The sequence below is a fragment of the Agelaius phoeniceus genome, chromosome Z, assembly GCF_051311805.1.
Source record: "Agelaius phoeniceus isolate bAgePho1 chromosome Z, bAgePho1.hap1, whole genome shotgun sequence".
NCBI classification, from domain to species: domain Eukaryota; kingdom Metazoa; phylum Chordata; class Aves; order Passeriformes; family Icteridae; genus Agelaius; species Agelaius phoeniceus.
Genome location: NC_135303.1, coordinates 82,578,419 through 82,597,833, shown reverse-complemented (window position 1 = coordinate 82,597,833; position 19,415 = coordinate 82,578,419). Strand labels below are relative to the sequence as shown.

At 44.1% G+C, this 19,415-nt stretch overlaps 1 protein-coding gene across 3 annotated transcripts; it reads left to right on the top strand.

The window, feature by feature from the left end:
- The first annotated feature begins 806 nt into the window (after positions 1-806).
- IL7R (interleukin 7 receptor) lies at positions 807-17,766 on the top strand. Of its 3 annotated transcripts, none has more exons than XM_054652536.2 (8): positions 807-918; positions 5,667-5,805; positions 7,063-7,217; positions 8,783-8,937; positions 10,645-10,822; positions 11,651-11,741; positions 13,546-13,621; positions 15,028-17,766. In XM_054652536.2, the coding sequence occupies exons 1-8, from the start codon at positions 828-830 to the stop codon at positions 15,430-15,432; spliced, it is 1,290 nt and encodes a 429-aa protein (XP_054508511.2). In that variant the 5' UTR covers positions 807-827; the 3' UTR covers positions 15,433-17,766. The 3 variants fall into 3 exon arrangements, with proteins under 3 accessions (XP_054508511.2, XP_054508512.2, XP_077027767.1); XM_054652537.2 differs by having other exon boundaries at positions 14,929-17,766; XM_077171652.1 differs by lacking the exon at positions 807-918 and adding an exon at positions 5,418-5,546 and having other exon boundaries at positions 14,929-17,766.
- The last annotated feature ends 1,649 nt before the right edge of the window (positions 17,767-19,415 follow it).

Genomic DNA, 19,415 nt, shown 5'->3' with positions numbered 1-19,415 from the left:
ACCTGTGCCAGAACCTCACCATCCTCACATGGAAGATTTTCTCCTGTATGCCCAATCTAAATCTACCCTCTTTTATTTTAAAAACATTTCTCCTTGTCCTCTCACTACAGGCCTTGGTAAATGATTTCTCCCCATCTTTCTTGTAAGCATCCTTTACACACTGAAAGGCCATGATAAAATCTTCCCAAAGCCTTCTCTTCTATGGGATGAACACCCCAATTTCCCTCAGCCTGTCTGTGCAGCAGGTGTGTTCCAGCCTTCTCCTCGTCTTGTTGTCTTCCTCTGGCCTTGATTCACCATGTCTGTGTCCTTTTTATGGTGAGGCTGAATAGAGTGCTCCAGACAGGGTCTCACAAGAGTAATCACCTGCTGCAGTGCTGCTTTTGATCCTGGTGGTTAGAGAGACAAAAGCAATCATACCTAATGTTTCATACCAGGAAGATTTTTCTCCTCTGGACCTATGCACCTCTCTTGGGAGCAAAGTGGATGCCAGGACTAAGCCATGCTCTTGGGGAAACCTTCAGCACCCACCAGCCGAGTCAGGAGCACTGTCAGTGGAACGTGCTCCCTTCCCCACTGGGCCTCACCAGGCTTGCCCAAACAAGCTGATCCAGAAGGTGCTCAGTCCAGAAGCGGGAAGCAGTTTCACAGTAAAAGCTCAGCAGTTATCTGTGCTTTGGCTTCCTGCCCGCTGCCACCAGCCTGGCTGTGCGTAGGCATGTTTACATTTCCCCTGGCGAGGTGCAGGCAGGCCGGGGCTATAAAGCAGCGGCGCGGGGCTCTCACACACACACACACCCCCAGTGCACACATGCAGCCTGCTCAGGATGACACAGCCCACCACTGTGCTGAGCATTTTCGCCATGTTCCTCCACACTGCTTTTGGGGAAAGTGGTTGCACCTCAGCAGACGGTGATGGTGAGTCATTTCATCTTCATCTTTCCACTCACGTATGATCTTGAAAAACCTCAGTTAAGAGATCCAGAATGCAACTGTGTGATTAAATACATTTGTGTTTTAACTTCCAATCTCTCTTTAGTGCCAGTGCCTGAGGGGGAGCTGGGGGATGCCTATTTAATTTAATACCCAAATCTGCTGTCCTTATAACATTCTAATCCACATGAAATAAGGGAGCCCATAACTGTATGCACAGGGCATGCAGTGCCAGACCTGTTAATCCTTGTTGTAGCTAGTGCTCATGTGGGGACTTACACCTGGAAACGGGGATAACCTCACCCTTCTGCAGCCCATGGTCACTCTGAGCTGCTATTAGAAAGGGGTGAGGTTCTGGCTTCTTTTGCTCTTGCCAGTCTCCTCCAAATAAAACATTTTGATGTAACTCAAACTTGGCCCAAACTGTTCCACTTCAAAAGCCAAACTTTTACATTTTCTTTAAGCAGTTTCATCAGCTGTATATGGGATATAGTGCCAGTCTCCCTTGTAGCATGGCTGATGAAGGAACTCAGCCAGGGGGTTCTCACAGCACATCACTAACAGCATTCATGCTCTACTCAGCAAATAATTATAAATTAACAACACTTTAAATTCAGCCTTGTTGTAGACTTTATGATCTCATTTAGGGAAGTGAAAATTATTTAGCAGCATCAAGATGAAAAACATAAATAAGCAGAATATAAAAACAAAATAAGGAGCAACAAAACCACTGTTTCAGGCTGCTATTCATTTTCTCAACAGGCAGATGAAAAGTTTGATTTAGAGATTCAGTCCTGATCTGCTAAACTTTCATTTGTCTGATACTAAACAAACAGCAATTACAAGAGTTTGTGCACTATGCCTGAAGTATATGAGCTATCACTCAGCTTTTGGTAGGTTAGAGCTCCATTGTTTGGGAAGAAAAGAGTCTTAGTTTTTAGGAGGAGAATGGTTGTGTTTTTAGGCTCTCTCTCAGTTAGAGAATCTAATTTTTCCTTGGGTGTTATATATTTTAACACGTGTATCTGGGCAGTTGTACATACATACATATGTACATAGACAGGACATGCATGATAAGTTTTTTCATTAAAAGAAAACAGGGACTGGCTCAGAACTTCATCTAACCACCCTAGAGTTTTTATTTGCCATGTATTTGTATAACTGGCAGCTGTTTAGAGCCAGCTTTGGAAAGCAGCTATGGTGATGAATGTTCAATGCTAGAGATTTATTGTTGGTTTTGCTGAAATCCTGAGGGCTTCCCAAAATCAGATATGATCAGACCTTTGCTTGTTTTGTCCCTAACATGAGTAAATCATTGTTTCCTTATACTTGAAGACAGATTCAGAATATCCCCACTGTGCAATGAGCAGCTTTTATGACTTCTTTATGAATCTCCTGTGTTTGGCCAACAAACTAAGTAGTCTGGGGTAAAATCACCCATGATGGATATTTGACTTTCACTCTTTGCCTCTCTGACTTGCCCTGGCTGCTTACAAAGTGCCAGTAGCCAACTTAGGCATGAAGTTGCCCTTATGGGCACTTTTATGTGCAGAGGAGGGAAGAGCTAATTGCAGCACTTGCCTCCATCGCCTCCTCTCTTCTGAGCATGAGGCTGCCTCCCAGCTGCTGTCCCCCAGCCAGGAAGAAGTGGTGGAGATCCCCAGAGGGCCTCAGGGAGCTCCAGGCAGAGCTAAGGAGGGGCAGGCAGGGAGGGTGCAGGTGGCACAGGAGGCTCATGGGCAGGGCACCCTCAGTGGTCCTCGTACCCACACTTGTAGGGTTTGTCCAACCCATCTAAATTGTTGGGACTAAAACAGGTTCTGCCTGAATCACATCAGTGCTAGAGGTCTCACATTGCTCTGTCCATGGAGACGGCAGTGCTTAGCTGTGCCCCTGGCGTCACGCGTTGCTGTCAGTCCTGGTGGCTCTAGAGCATAAAGCTGGAGGATGTCCTTAGCCTCTGATAACACCCTTCACTTCCTAAAGGCTCCTGAGATTCCTGCTGTGGTTTGGACCATCCTGCTGGATTCTGTCCAAAGCCAAGAGAGAACCATTTCTGTGAAGGACCTGCTATGACTGTAGCTATGAGAACAGTTTCTATCCCAGTTTAGAATCACTCCTTCCCAAACCCTGCCTTGATTTCAGCAGAGCCAGGTTCATGGCTCTGCCTGGTCTGCACTTCTCAAGGCAAACATTACAACAGTCTTGTAAATTTTTAATTCAGTGAAGAGTCCTTAGCAGTATGAGTCATGCCAGACTCACAAAACCATTCACGTAGCAAGCACATTTGTGCGTGGTGGTTCTGAGGTTTAGGGCAGAAGTGAGGCTGAGACTTATGTGCGTGCTTATGTCAGACAAAAAAATTAGTCAGCCCATGGAAAAACCATAGCAGAAATAGCATTTCAAGTTGCTTACTTAACACTGTTCCTGAGGTTTAATTATCATATATTCTATGGTTATTATGTTATTTCCATGAATAAGGAACCATATAATCGCAATATGAATGTTCAGTGTCTAAGTGGTAAAGTCAGCTCTCCTTCCAGTGTGGCAGCAAAGCTTCACTGTGTTGGTTAAACCTTGAATGCTTGTTTGAACTACAAGACTAAATCTTTTTCTTCTTTTCATTTTGCAACCAAACTGATAGAGAATGAATTCAAATTTCTGTAACTTTTCAGCAAATCAGTAGTGAATAGCTGAAATTTTTTTTGATAAGCCATTTATTGTCAGGTTTTTAAGGTGATGCAAAATCTGGTGTATAAAGTTTGCATTTACAGAGATCACCAAGCACTCGCATAGAAAAGCAGATTAGTCATCCTAACCTTTAAGTTTTAACATTGCCTTGAGTATTAAGCAAGTCTCCTGGTAGTTGCAAGTAAAATCTTAAGCGAGGCTTAGAACATGACATATCTGTACATGTCAGTTTTGGGTGTATATATCTGTATAAAATATGGTGCATTGTTTTCCATTTTAAACAGATTCATTTCAGCTTACTTGGTATCCCCCAGATTTTGAAAAGACATATTTTTATGCACACACTTTTACCCACAAATATACAACTGTATGTGGCACATATTCCTGCACAAGCATGTCTGCCCTTATGGCATAGGGCTACACTGGACAAGACTCCCACCTCTGTGAAACTGCTGCAGAACTTGTTCCAGAGTTGGGCTGATCTCTGTGTCTCTGTCTTGAATGTGATGGTTAAATACAGCAGCTGTATTTCTGCATCTCTCTGTGTCTGTGTCTGTCTGTGTCTGCGTTTCTGTCTCTGTCTCTGCCTCTGTGCTGCACAGGTTCTCCCCTCAAAGCAGCAACACTGCTAGAGGACACTGCATTTGTTGTCCTTTAGGGAGATCTGGACTCCCTGAGCTGTGCTGAGAAGACCAGTAGTAATTTATTAGCACAATTGCTCATGATGACAAATGGCCACTAAATATTAGCTCATGGGGGAGAGATCTCCCTGTGGGTTCTGGGTTAGTGCAGCTTCAGATGCTCCCACCCCACCACAGATGCTGGTGACAGCAGTCCCCTTCCTAGCCTCTGCCTGCACTGCTTTCGTGTGTTTCTCTGCATTTCTGACTGACTTCTGGACTTCTCTTACTCAAAGTCTGACTGCAGATGCAAGAGTTGGCCATCATGTTCTCCAGGAGGGATTTTCCATTGGAAATTTTTCAACAGGCATTTCCCCACTCTGTTTGTAAGTCTGAGTCACTGACACCCCACAGCAGACAGCAATAGGACAAGGAGGAACAGTTTTAAAATGTCAGAAGAGGAATTTAGATTAGGTGATAAGAAGAAACTCTACATATAGTGAAGCCCTGGAACAAGCTGTCCCAAGAAGTTGTGGATGCCCCATCCCTGGAAGCGTTCAAGGCCAGCTTGGATGGGCCCCTGAGCAAACTGATCTAGTAAGTGTCATTTCTGCCCATGCTAGATAAAACTAAAAGATCTTTAAGATCCCTACCAACCCAAACCTTTCTTTGATTCTATGATTCTTTTTCTCGCTGTATCAGGTGCCCCATATAGCAAGGACCTGTCTGAGTAGCAGAGGACGGAGCAGGGGATCAAGTATAATCCCTTGACTCAGGAAAGAGGATTTTTATTGTGACAGCTACCACTAACCATTGGTGAAAGGAGTCAGAGGCATTCCTGCCCCTAGGATCCATTCAATGGGTGATAACAATAACCCTTTCCCTATCCACTTGGCTATAGTGGGTGAGATTTCATGAAATGAGGCTAAACTGGCATTTTCTGCCAGAGAGGACTTCTCTCAGAAGCATCATTTTTTTACATCACTGGCTTCATACATGCCAAGTGTAGGATTTTAGAATTATGCTTTTACTCAAATCATGATTGTGTTATTAGTCATTGAAGCAAATTTGCAGGAAGCCATGCATTCTGGCAGAAAGTCTAAGATTTCCCTCCAGAGCCCAAATTCGTGACATTTCAGAAAGCTTTCCAGCACAATCAAAATGTGGCTTAGCCGCCTCATGGCACCAAAATATTCTTGCATGTGGGTGGACTTGGCTGGCATGAAGGGAGAGCAATCTTGAGAGGTGTAAATGGCTTTTAACTTCATTTTGGACGAGGTTTCTCTGATTCTTACAAAACAGGTGGGTTCAGCCTCTTTCTCTCAGGCAACCACATGAAGAAACAACCTCCTATACAATAAAGCTGCAAATCAAATACACTCACAGGTTTACTTCAGTAACATCTTGTGAATATCTCCTTAGGGACTCTCGGGGATGATGAACCAGACAATTTTGACATTGATTGCTTCAGCCAGCTGGAAATTAAGGACTCCTTTAGCAGCCTGACCTGCAATTTCACCGAGCTGTCTCCTTACAACACTAACTACACCCTGTCTCTGTGGTAAGTGCTGTCAGTCTGTCCCTTGGTAAACAGCATGCAGGGAAACAGGGGCAGCAAAGCTAGACAAAATCCTATTTTGCCAAGCTTGAGTACTGTATTCAGCAAAGAAGAGGAGTTTACTGAAGCAGAACATAACTCCCTAATGAGAAAAAAGAAAGATGTGGAAGCATCTCTAAAGGGGACTATAGTGTCTACAATAGTTCTAATCTTGCCTCTGTTGCTCTGAAATGTCTGTAATATGGATGTAGCTCTGCATGAACTGAGAGTTTTTTACTTTAATTTAAATGGTATTTTAAAAAATGTTTTTGAAGACATAAATCCTTACCACAGAAAATTCTTTAGCAGAAGGTTAATTTTCCACACCCAAGAAAATGCCTTCATCTAGGTTAAGACAAAAACTCAGCTATTGTCTTTGCACACAGAGACATACAAGAAATACACTAAAACAAGCACACAAACCTCCAACAGTTATCAAACACATCAGTCATCTCCACTTCCTATCGAGGCCTTGAAACTCTTTCCACCCTTTTTTTTTTTCACTGTTCACCAAGCTGAAGATCATATTTTGTTTCTTGAGCATACAGATCCTTTTCCTATTTTCTGCTTTTCCTGAAACTGAAAGCTGTGTGGCAGCCAAAAAAAGAAGTGGATATTTTGTGTAAATCTTTATATACTAGTAACTAATTATTTCCTTTTTTTTTCCTTACAGTTTATTAGAATTTTTCTATTTTCATGGGACTTGTTATTTGCTTTGACTGAAGTTTTATGGCAATTCTCAAACATGGGAACCTCATAAATGGAAAAAAAAGTTTTAAAACCACCATGTGATTCCCTCAAGGACAGGCTGACTGTTGACCCTCTACTTGTTACCACCTAAGTCAATAAGAAATTTCTCTGTATCTTCAGAAAGCATCAAAACACATTCCCTTATACTTAAAAATAGCAGTGGTAAGGTAATTTTTGAGGATGCAAAATCTTAACACATGCACCTCCAATTAAATAATTGCACTTTTTTCTCAAGAGCTCTGTGATGCTCAATGTGATTCACACGACTTTATTTTTGTGCTCAAGGACCACAAGGAAAAACATTATCAATCTCTCAAACTTCTTATTTGCATTGCACCATTTCTTATTTCACATGGAGTCTCACTTCAGTGAGATAAGTGAAAGGAGCAAGCAGGATTCATCCCTTATAGTAAGTAGTCAAGTCATATTAACACTGAGAAGAAATTATTGTCATGTCACTTTGGCCAACAGTACCAAGGAAGACAACAATTATGCCTGCTCCAACATGAAGAAACAGGAAGATGTATTCTTCTTACAGTTCATTGATATACTCTCAAACAGAGATGTTTGCATGTACTCTGAGACGAAGAGAAAGGTCTGCAGGAGTCTGGTTGTAACTGACATTGGTGAGACACTTGACATTTTGGACATTTTTACAGTTATAGGGGTTACTGGGGAAAAAATAGCCCAGCACAAAAGCTAAGGGTCAATCTGGATGACGTGAAGACAGCATAAAATAGCATCTTAGCAGGGCATGTAGCCTGTTATCAGAGTGTGGTGTTTCCCCTGCTTCAAAGCCATTCATTATTAGCCTCCATTCAAAATGTGTAGCTGAATTCAGGCTGATTGTGACACTGCCCAGACCTGGACATAGACTGAATCCCAATCCAGGGCTGAAGCAGCTGTTCCTGAGTGAGGATGAACTGCCAAGCAGGGACATTTTGTTCATCTCCGACCAGGGATTATGCAGTTTAGGGACTAGCCACCCCACGGATAGCATGAGCCCAGTAGCACAGGGAGCACAAGGCTGCAGGATCTCACTTCATGGTGCATCCTGTAGCCTGAGCAAGGTGCATCCTGCACTGGAAACTGTGAACAGGCTAACATATACCAGGGACCCGCCTGAGCCAAGGAATAGGAAACTCAAGGGAAGGAGGGGATTCACAGGATTTACTGTTCTAGGAAACCAGTGCCATTCAAGGGCGGCAGAGAAGCCTGTAGGACAGATTCTTCTCTGTTCTTCTCTGGTGCCACATTGCTTTGTCTCTGGTGGGCAGTAGGCACTGCAGCATCCCTCTCTTGTGAAACATTTCTGCCACAGTTCAATAGTTTTGTAATAATCTTACATTACCTCTTAGTTTATGGGCCAGCCTGGACCATCTCTGGCAGTGCCTACTCTAAAAACTGTGGAAGATTTAAGTATCTGGGGGTTGTAGAAGGAGCAAGACCAATTTATGGCTATATGTGCTTTCCTGAGAGGAGAGAGGTGTGGGCTCAGTGCTGCTGTGAGAGCTGATGTACTTACCCAGGTGAATTCAGGAAGCCTCAGTGACACAGACACAAGTCCCTGCAGGTCTCAAGCCCATCCAGCTCAGGCTCAGCTTGGAGAGAGCCCCGAGGGCTGCATTTTGGACTTGATGTACTTGCACAGATGGTCTTTGGCATAGATCAGATAAGATGTGGGTACATAGCACGGGTCTGGAGCCACAGCCCCCTCTGGTCTATCTAACACCATCAGACTTTGTAGCTCCCTCTGTCCCACTGCCCTGACAGACAGACACAGTGGTACCTGAGCACAGGTTGCTCCCGAGCATCTCCTCGCAGCTGGGTTTTGCCAGAGGCCTCCACCTCAGAGCACTGGCTAGAGGGACTGAATTTCAGGGCTTCAAGCTGCCACAGGGGTGGGCATGCTCAGGAATTGTTTTCCAAGACAAAATGTCACATCCCTCAGAAGCCGCTCCCCTGCTGGTCTGATTCTCTAGCAGGTCAAAACCCAGCCCCTCTCAGTATCAGGGCATAAGGGTGAGCTGGGGCTCAGCATGAGGATTGCCTAACTCAGGACAGCTCTTCCTCAAGATAGGTCACCCTGCAGGGCTGTAACCTGAAGTGGACTTTGTTTTACATTTCAAACCCTGTTTATTTTCTAACATTATTCTGCTCCTGTGTTATCCTGGTTTGTTGTCATTTGCAGTTAAGCCTGAAGTACCATTTGCTATAAACATCACCTATGAAAGGGAGGCAAATGAATATCTCATTCGTTACTGCACACCACACTCAAGGAAGAAATACTTAAAGGACAAATTAGTGCACCAAGTAGCCTATCGGCAGAAAGAAGGTACTTGGAAGGTAGGTAGTGATGTATTGGTGTGCTCACACTGATTTCCAAAATTAAACATTATCAAAATTACCTGTAGCATGTTAAAATTATCAAATCTGCAGATATCTCCACCTGAAAATTTGGAAAGGTGCAATATTTGGCATTTGGAAATGTCATCAGTCAAAAAAGGTTTCATTAATTTGGGCTTTTCAGTGGGAACAGAAGACACAATGTGTTGAACCATCCTAAGTTTGCTCTTTGCTGTGGTGGTTTTGCTGTAATTTTCTGTGCTCATAAGTCAGTAAAACTTGTTGTCTCTTTACTTATTTTGCAAGTTCCTTCACATCTCCTTTTCCATTGAATCCTTCCAGGCTCCCAAGGCAGCCCTGCAGCTCTCCCACCCTCAGGCTGTCTGAGGCTGTGAGCTGGGTCTGACTGGGGCTGCCCAGCTGCAGGGATCTCTGTGTCCCCTCTCACCAGGGCAGCCATGCAAAAGCTGCCCACAGTGTTTGAGAGCATGGACTCCACCTGGGTTTTACACAGTGCTGTCCACCAAAATCAGATTTGTTACCTGGAGTGCAACTAGGCAGTAACTACACAGTGGAGAGAGACATTGACTGTTCCAGTTGCACGAGCCTGGGTGCTCAGTGGTATTCCACAAATCAAGCACACCAGCTACCAAAACATTTTACTATTAATACATTTTAGCAAACAAACTAATTAGTGTTCCTTGGCCACAAGTTAGATAGTTCTCTTATTAATTAGTGTTCTATCTCCTATAGGTTAATGATTCTCTCCCATCTCATGCTAATTAGCCCTCAGGCTCAGTCTTTTTCTTCCCTTGAGTTGGTGGCTCCCTTGTCCAGGTGGGCCATGAGTCAGCAGTCGTGATCTGCTCCTGCCAGAATTACCTTCTAGCCAGTTCAGAGCTGATTCAGCATACTCACTGAGTTGTGTTTATTAGTTTCTTCCTTATCTTGGGGGTTCTGCCAAATGTCCTCTATTATGGCCCAAAAATTCTGCCCTCTTTGTGTCCATTACCATCGCTGCATCCTTCTTCCCAAGCTTTGTTAACCTCCCCCCAGGTCTCACACCATCGAAGCATATCAAGACCCAAAACTTAACAAGGCAATTCTACCCACTAGTAATTTGTTTTTCCAACATCTGGACATCATTTAGAGCTTGCTTATTAACTGCTCTCTGTTTCACAGATTAAATCTCCTTCCTTGTTGATTAGGCTTGAAAATATATAAAGATCAACACCAAAGAACTAAGGGAAAAAGAAAATGGATTCAGGCAGCAAAATACACTGAAATGGAGAGCACCAGAGCTGCACTGCAGGATTTCTGCTTCTTCCCTGTAACTGTCCTCTCAGACACTGTCTTTTTATGCTGCAGAAATATATTTTTTCCCCATCTCTCCTCTGAGCCTTTTCATGGAGGCATATATTTCCTACAGCAGTGTCAGCTGCCACAAAGCACAGTTAATACTCGCAGCTGTTTTCCTAAAAAGCTTTTATCCAGCATTTGTCTCTCTTCTCAATACTATCTGGACTATGCTCCTGTTTAACTAGGCTGATGCCCTGATAAGCACCTGTGTAATAGCTAGGCAGATGGAGTAAACAGCACAGCATTTCAGGGATGCACCTGATCTCACATATTTTGCTGAACTCGAGGATAATTCTTCGCTGTCTGCTGGAAAAATAATTGTATTTTTGTGTGTGTGTGTGTGTTTAGACAATAGAATCACCATACCTTCAGATAAAATTGCTGGGGAAAAACCTTGAAAATGAAGCATCGTATGAGGTGAAAGTACGTTCTCAGCCCAATGGAGATTATTTTAAGGGCACATGGAGTGAATGGAGCACTTCGAAGAGCTTCAAAACAGCAAGAGAGCAGCACTCCACAGAAAGCTGTAAGAGCTGAAAACACTTTGGTTCTCCTGAAGGAAAGCAGAGCTGGGGGTCTGGGCTCCCTGGCCAGCCTCAGCAGCAGCAGGGATGGGGGAACGGGGAGGGAAGAGCCCACAGCCACAGCAGAGTCAGCCCTCACAGACACAGGCACTCCAGGGAGGTGACTCACGGAGCAGCTGGATTGCTTTGGTCTGGGGCTGGCTCTCCATGAAGACTTAAATCTCACTCAGGGGTAATAAGGTCAGAGGAAGTGCTGCCATGAGGGTGTGGGTGCAGAGGCAGATGAAGGCTGACTCACTGCTTGCTGCTGGCTGCCTTGCCAGGGGAAGGAAGAGCTTGCATTTTGGGTAAGGCACAGAGCTGCGAAGCATGACCCATTTCAGAAGCCTGGGCTTGGGTGTGAAGATGGCACTTGGATCACAAATGCAACACAGGATAAAATCTCATCATTGTACATGAATAATCTTTGTGGTCCTTGGGTCCCCCCAGTCCCCAGGGGCCCCTCAGCATTACAGGTGTTAGAAGTCATCTCTGTGCTGCTGTGAGGACACAGTGAGTGCTGATTTCAATGCACAGAAGGTGACAGCACACTTCAAGCTGCTTTAATCCAGGCTGTGAACTCAGCTCGAAGCTCAGCCAAGTGCTGAGGCTGTGGCAGTCTATCATTCACCTCCTTCTCGGAGGCAGGAGAAATGAGCCCAGCCCAGTGATAGGCAAGTGAAATGCTTGGTGTTAATTCCTAATTTATCATCTGAAAAGACATCACTGTTAAAGTGGCTTAACAGTGAGACATTTACATGCACTGGCTGATGCTCTTTGTTTTCCTTTAGACAGCAGTGTGGTCATGGTTATACTCTCCATCCTAGGATTCATGCTGTCCGTTGTTGTGATTGCACTGATCGTAGTTTTTTGGGAAAACAGGTAATCTCTTTGTCTCAGAAAAGATTTTGGAACCCAATCCCGTTTTGACAGTCTTATTGCTTTCCCCTGTTATACTTGTGAACTATTCTCTCTCCATCTCTGGAACTCTGTATCAAGTTGATGGCAAGCAAAGAGTAGAAATGAGCAATACAAGAGACAATGTTGGCAGGCAGAAGATGACCTGCCACTTGGACCAGATTTCAGTCCTGAACTCAAAACTCTGGAAATTTTCGTGAGCCAAAGTCACCACAGAGCACTTACAGACTCAGTGTCTCAGTGGAGGCAAATTTGACTCACAAACTTCAAGCAAAATCTAGAAAAGAAAGGAACCTGCGGGTTTTAGTAAACTCCTGAGAAGTGTGGAAACAGCATGCCAGAGTGATGACCTCTTTCCCTTTCACAGGCTGAGTCAGGGGGGGTTTGCTCTGTGGTGCTTTCAGAAGCAGCAGGGCAGAGCCCTCAGACACCAGCCTGGCCAAATCCTCTTCCAGCCAGCCATGAGGCAAGACCAGCCCGAACTGGGACTGAAGATACATTAATTATCCAAGCAGTCCTTGGGCTGCAGTAGGGTTTTTACACAGAAGTAGATGGATGACTGCAGATATGTTTTTAATGACATGGCTCACTAGAGCTGACAAGCTTAAGAAAATGAACAGATCTGTAGATAATGTTATGAAACTAGAATCTGGAGGGATAAAATCCAAGTTTATCTGTAGAAGATGAACTCCTTGCAAGATAGAAAGCCAGGACTCTTCAACAACATTCAGAGCAGTCTGTCCATGACACCCACCTCAAGAGAGGTAACTCTGTGTTGAGCTCCTTTTTGGGATAACTCTTGGGCTGTTTGTGCCAACTCCAGAGTAACACATGGGGATTACCTGGACATTGCTAGTTGGCCCAGCCATACCATGCCACAAACAATTTTAATAATTAAACATTTTAGACAATGGAGTTATCTGCCCTAGTGCTGCTTTATTCACAAGTATAGAGGGAGCTTGAGATTTCTTGTTCTTGCATTTTACTGTTGCTGGGAACCTGCAATTATCTAACTTTGCTAACTTTGCTTTTATAAAACTGCAGCAAAAAACAGGTGAGAGTTTTTGATCCCAGATATTTCCATTTTAGAAAGAAGAGGGTTTTATACATGTGCATATATACAGCCACGCAGACACATAAATAAAATTAAATCTATATTCATATACATGTATAATTTTAACACTGCAATGATTGAAAATCAGTTGGACAACATTCTCTAGATGCCCCATAGCTGACAGCATCAAGCAGCACAACATGAGAACTTTGCTGATCAAGGCAGTAAAAATGAGACCTGTGGAATAAGACTACAGGACAGATGTCTGAAGCTCAAATTGTTGGGAATGGGACAATATGCAGTTCTTTGAATTAATTGAACAGAAGCGAGTATCAGCACATTTCCACTTTAACCACAGCATCTTCTTGCACTTAGAGAAAACAGTTTCACCACAGAGAGCCCAGTTCACACAGCTAGATGAAAACAAGCAACAAACTCTTTGCCAGCATAATTTGCTGCATTTCCAGTACTTAGTGAAGTGTTTTCTTTTAACTGTGACAATTTGTGCACTCCAAAGAACAATGACTTTTTGGTGACCTTTACAATTCCTCTTCTCTTGTCTGGATTATTCTGAGGCTTCTCTGTCTTTATTCTGGATAATGCCAGCCAGCCCTAAGGCTTTGTGAGAACTGGTACAAATGATGCAACATGAACCTCTGACACCTCAACATAGCCCCCTCTCATGCTGCTATTTGTCCACTGTTGCTGTTTCAGGATCAAGCCTGCTGTATGGCCAAACCTTCCTGACCATAAAAAAACGCTGGAGCAACTATGCAAGAAGCCAAAAAACGTATGTATGTTCTTCCACTGTTCTTTCCACTTGAGCATAGACTCTTGGGGACAAAACTAACACTGGTGAGAGACAGTATCTGCATGTGCTGCATGAACTAGGACATCTTTCAGAAATTACTTCTACATTTCACAGAACAGAGCCCACATTTGCTCATGTTGATGTCAGCCAAGGGTATGGAAATAACACACAATTGACCTAGTGCCTGAGGTTTGACCTGTGCAAAGTATCTACAGAGGTCTTGGGAAGTTGATGTATGAAGAAAGGCTGAAGGAATTAAGTTTCTATATAGAAGAAAAGGAAGCTTGGGGTGGGGAATACTATTTACAACCTTCCAATACCTAAGGTATATGTAGAGAGGTGGGAAAGATGCTCTCACCACATGGCTGTGTGGAGACAGGAGACACATGCCTCTGGTAACAAAGGCAACAAGCATGCGTTGCTTCAGGGCAAACTTCTTCCAGATACAAGGAAAGAATCTTCCTTGTGAAAAGAATTAGACACTGTGTAGCCTGCCCAAAGACAAGGTAGGTTCCCCTTTGGGAATATCTTTAAGGCTTGGCTTGACAGGGCTCTGAACAGCCTAATCCAGGTCCAGCTTCTGGCAGAAAGTTGGACTCCACAGCTCCTTTCCAACCAAGATGCCTTGGTGATTCTACAAAACTGTGATCATGGGGCTGGATGGGGACCTCTTGCAAACATCCCTGGTGGTGTCCATGTACCCTGACATGGTCACAAGCATTGTTCATACATCATGCAGTATATGAACTGCTTTGCCAGTTAACAGCCAGATGGATGAGTAAGGCATTAGTGCTGTTCACTCCTGGTACATTATTAGCATATTCTTAATTTCATAGGAGGCCTAACACAGCTCCCCCAGCCTCTGTGCTCCTCAACTGAGGGATTCTTAACGTTTTTCAGGAAGTCATGGCAAATTTTTACTTCCCTTGCATCTAAATTAGGAAGGCAAAACTGAAAGAAACCACCTGGGTGGGCACACTCCTTCCTGTGAAATGGCAGGCAGGCAATAAATGTGTGTCTCACAAAAGTCTCTGAAACACTGTATAGAGCATAAAACACTCAATGGGGGTGCTGCCCAGTGGAGGATACTAGATGAATGAAGTTAATAAAGGGATTTTCAGCTATGTGATAGTTTATTCTGTGCTAACCTATTGTTCAGCCTGCTCAGGGTTATATCTGGAGTTAAAGAAAAAATAAATACCCTTCTAAAATAAATGATCAAAGTATCTTTTATCTTAAGCTAGCACCCACTGTTGACTAACTGTGCTGTTCCCTTTGCCACACAGAATTTTGATATAAGCTTTAACCCAGAGAGTTTTGGTTATGCTCATATCCATAAAGTGGATGGCCTTTGGGCAAAAGCTGAACTGGAAAATTTTCTGCAGCCATCAACTGCTCCAGAGACAAGCCTTCCAGAAAAATTCAGGAGTGGATCAGACCTGAAGATGATCCCTGCGACGGCAGACAAAACCAACCTGAACCTGCCGGTGTCGTACGAAGGGGTCTGGCCAGCTGAAGCCCTGCACAGGCTCCTGGGCCCCAGCCAGTTTGCAGTCACCGAGGGCAGCTGCAGCTCCAGCACCTATGAGGTTTGCCACGGCAACAGGGTGCCCCTGCACCACGATGGTTTCAACCTTTCCTCCACTCGTCCCCTGCATCCTTCAGGGCAGCCCCATCCAGAGCCCCTGAACCACAACACCCCATCCCAGATGTTGCCTCACAGTGACATGAGATCACCAAACAATGAGGAAGCCTACGTCACGATGTCCAACTTCTACAAAATCCAGTAAATCTCACAAGAATTACAGCATGCAGTTTTTTCTCTGGCACACGCAGGATGCTGAGGCTTTCTGGCTCTGTTTTCCCGTATCCTGAGCACTCCCACCTCCCTCGTGCGCTCTGCTCACGGTGCAGCGCTGTACCTGCAGGGAAGGGGGATCTCCTACACTCAGTGAGAAGCAGCCCATCTCAGCATTCAGTATGCTGCTAGCAGTCTTCACTGCAGCAGAAATTAAATTTAATTCAACCTGATTCCGATCTTCAAATCTGATTAATCCAGAGCAGTGACAATGTAGTCCCAGCCGAGGATCACAGCATGTCTTGTAGAAATTAATGAACTTTTTTGTTACCCTCTTGGTTACAAAGTTAAGCTCTTATTAATGCCATAGCAAGAAATATGGCAATAAATTCCTTTTAAATAGAACCCAGCCTCTTTTAAACACTGGTGGGTCAAGAATAACTCCCCCCCCCCCCCCACCCCAGTCAGTCAAAAGACAGTAAAAAGACAAAAAAGACAGGAAATTAGAGTTGCTATCAAATAGTAGATGCCTGGAGATCCAGGCAGCTTGAGCACCACAATGAGAGTTGGCTGAGTGCCCAGCAAAAATGTTACATAGGCCCACCTGAGGGAGATGTGTTTCCTGAGATGGATTTAGTTTTTGGTTTGGTTGTTTTTGTTATGGGGTTTTTTTTGGTGGTTTGTGGGGGGTTTTTTTGAGACTCAAATTAAAACAAAGCAAACCCTAAATGCCACTACTTTTTGCTATTGGCAAAGACCTGCCCTTAAGACAGTTACAGGATGCACAGGAACTTCTGCTAATACTTTTGAGGTCTTCAACATTTCATGTACCAACCATGAGAAGCAAAGTCCTTTCTCTTCCTAGAGGCTGAATTGGGTCTGTAAATTGCATGATACTCTCCTTTTCTGCAGCTCTTATGCAATTATTAGTGTAGCATAAGTGCTTTCCATTCCAGAGACTAGGCTGACCATGTTTGTTTACTAGCATTATTCCCAATGGCTGTGACTGCACACAAGTACTATGAATTTGGACAGGCAATGTTTTCATGCAACATCTGACATAGGAAGATGGATGGAATGTCGTGGATCCTTGCCAGTGATCACAAGACCTAATTTAGTTTTTTTAAAATATCTTATAGCTTGCCAGGAGATGCTTTTTGTTTGTTGATATTCTTTTATTCTTTTTTTTTTCCAGTTTTTAATTTTTTTCATTGTGACTTTTTTTCTTTATGGTATTACATTTATTATATTTTTTACATTATGGCTGAGCCACTTCACAGTCCTCTTTGGATGCTGCACATTCTGGAGCACACACTTGGAGATAAAGCTGCTACAGCCACATGGTTGCAGGACAGCAAAGCATGTGGCCACGGGACATCCAAGCTGCTTTCTTGGACTCTGGACTTGGGGTTCACTTCACTGTGCAGTCTCAGTTCCTCTAGCTCTTTGAAATTCTCCTTTACCTAGTTATATTCACATTTCCAGAGCATAAAGGTTGAAAAGAGTCCTCTCTTATCCTCAAAGGATGAGATGCTCATTTGTTCTGACTCATAATGGTCATAGAGATGTTACAAAACCTCAGCTGCTTCCATCTGCCTCTGCCAAGACAGCTTTGTACCAGGAGAGCAGCAGAATGAATCTGATCACTGAAACTCTCTTGTGGCTTTGTTTCAAGAATATATGGCAGAGAGTGAGGCTTGCATTAAACTCAGTTGCTTGAATTAGAATTGAATGCTTCAGGAGACAGTACAAACCAAACAGCAATTCTGGAGCACATCAAGCCAAAACCAGCCTTCCCAAGACAGCACTCCACCTCCTCCACCTCCACCCAGTGCAAGGGAAACTTTCAAGTGGGGAGAGCTTAACAGCTACTGTGTGCAAAGGGGCCTCAGATTTGGCTCAAGGCATTCCAGTGACATTTTACAGAATGGTTTTTATTGCTGTTTACCACCAAATGAAGCATTAATTGATGCAGAAGAAAAAGGCCAAAGCCCTGGGCGTTCATTTTCTTTATAGTGCTTGTGTTTCTTTTCAAACAGAGCTGCTGATAATGCTTATACTGCGAGGACTTGCACAGTATTACTGTAGATACAGACTATACTAGAATGATACCTCCTTCCAGTGACACAGTAACAAACAAAAAGGGGATAGCGGAAGAAGCAAAAGCACATCAGGAAAATCTTCTGCACTATGTGCTATGCTCCCTTCAATTTTTGTAATTCTGTATTTCTGTAACATATTTGTTGGATGTATGCAGATATAACCACTTTCAGCTTTGTTTCAGGAAAAAAAAAATAAAGCCAAATATGCACCAAAGCCTGAAACACCACAAGCATTTCCTGTCCATAGCCAAGTTATATATAGCCCATATATGAGGATACAGCCATGGCTATGTCTGGACAATCTGTCAAGTAGTCTCCTTATTCTACATGACAATTTCTCCAGAGCTGTCCACAGATTCCCATCTGCCTCAGTAATCACACAGGAGTTGTGCTCAGCTTTCACATACTCCATGCACTTCCTTTAGCTCAGCACAATTTTCCTTCTCCCCCTTCTGCCTCCAGTGCCCTCGCTCAGCTGCACACCCAGAGCCAGCCTGCTGGCACTGGTTCCTCTGTAGCTGCAGTATGACACAGTGCCTGGAGCTGCCTGCTCCTCCCTGCTGTGTGCCCGTGGGGCTCCAGCCCCTCTCCTGCAGTCGTGGGGACACACAGACACCCTCCCATCTTTGCTTTTCCCTTCTCCTGTGTGCAGCCCATGCAAACACCTCCCAGCACTGTGAGCACTCCTCTCCTGCACTATGGAAATGTCTCTTAGCTGTACACAAACAAACTTAGACTATTGTCAGTTGTAACAATGAGTCATGGTCTAATTCTAATAATGCTGAAAAATGCTAATTACATCTCAAGGCAATAGTCATCCGTGGCTAAAAGCTTTAGTTTGTTTACCACATCTCCTCCCCTTGCGCACATTCATTAGACAGGCTGAAAAAACACACACAAACGCTGCGTGTGTCAGTGGGCCAGCAGAGGACCATTTAGCTAAGTGTGGGGAGGCAGGAGGACTGCTTTCTGCCAGGGTGGAGGGATGGCTAAATGCCTGTGATGGGCAGTGAAATCTGGGCTACAAAATAAACATTGTCCCTGCACTGCTGCAGGGACATGTGGCAGAGTCCAGGGCAATTGTTGGCAGGCAGAAGCTGACTATGAAACAATCTCTTCTGGCAGCAAAGGATGTGGTGATGCTGGCAGGGTATTTCTGCAGGGCAGGAGTACAGCCCCTTCTCAGCTTCTTAGCAGTAGTGTTTATTGATTTGAAGGCCTGTATTGGTACAGCACTACAGCAGCGCTGCAACCTGGGGGGAGAGGCAGTTGGATTTTAGTCAATACACTTTTAAATCAAGCTAGTTATCTCTGTGTTTGTGGGGTTTCTGAAGCGATCACTTAAAAACAGATAAATCGTGATATAAAGAAGACTTACCACCTCTGTGAGGAATTATTGTAGAGTCAAACACCTCCTTATTACTGTGATCACGAAGCCACCCAAATTAACACTTCTGTGTGTCACAGAGCATTGGCAAAACAAATCTAATGCACAGCCACACAAGAAAACAACTGATAATGCCAGAAAATGCAATTGCTAAATTATACCGACTCTATAATCCCTCGCTCACGCGGCAGCTCCGGGTTTCAGCCAGGATGGCTTTTCCTTGGCTTCTAAGCGCCACCTGCTGAAACACAAAGCGTGTCAGAGCCCAGCCCTTGGACGCCGCTGGTGCCATCACATCGTGCAGCTCCAAAAGCGTTGCTCAGATCGGACCTGGGGGAAAAATCAACCCCACAACAAACTAAGCAATATTTCACTTATTTGTAGTCTATGGCCCTAATGAAGTTTGGACAAATAAAAGCAAAAGACAGTTTCCAGGATTTCTTCATCTTTAAAATGAAGTAGGCAGCAGTGTCCACAGAAGAACTA

Bases quoted from the DNA above. Each gene is read 5' to 3' on its own strand.
- IL7R (XM_054652537.2), top strand. From the start codon at position 828: ATGACACAGCCCACCACTGTGCTGAGCATTTTCGCCATGTTCCTCCAC. The intron at 7,218-8,782 runs GTGAGACACTTG...TGTCATTTGCAG, and splicing joins TCTGGTTGTAACTGACATTG to TTAAGCCTGAAGTACCATTT. The intron at 8,938-10,644 runs GTAGGTAGTGAT...GTGTGTGTTTAG, and splicing joins AGAAAGAAGGTACTTGGAAG to ACAATAGAATCACCATACCT.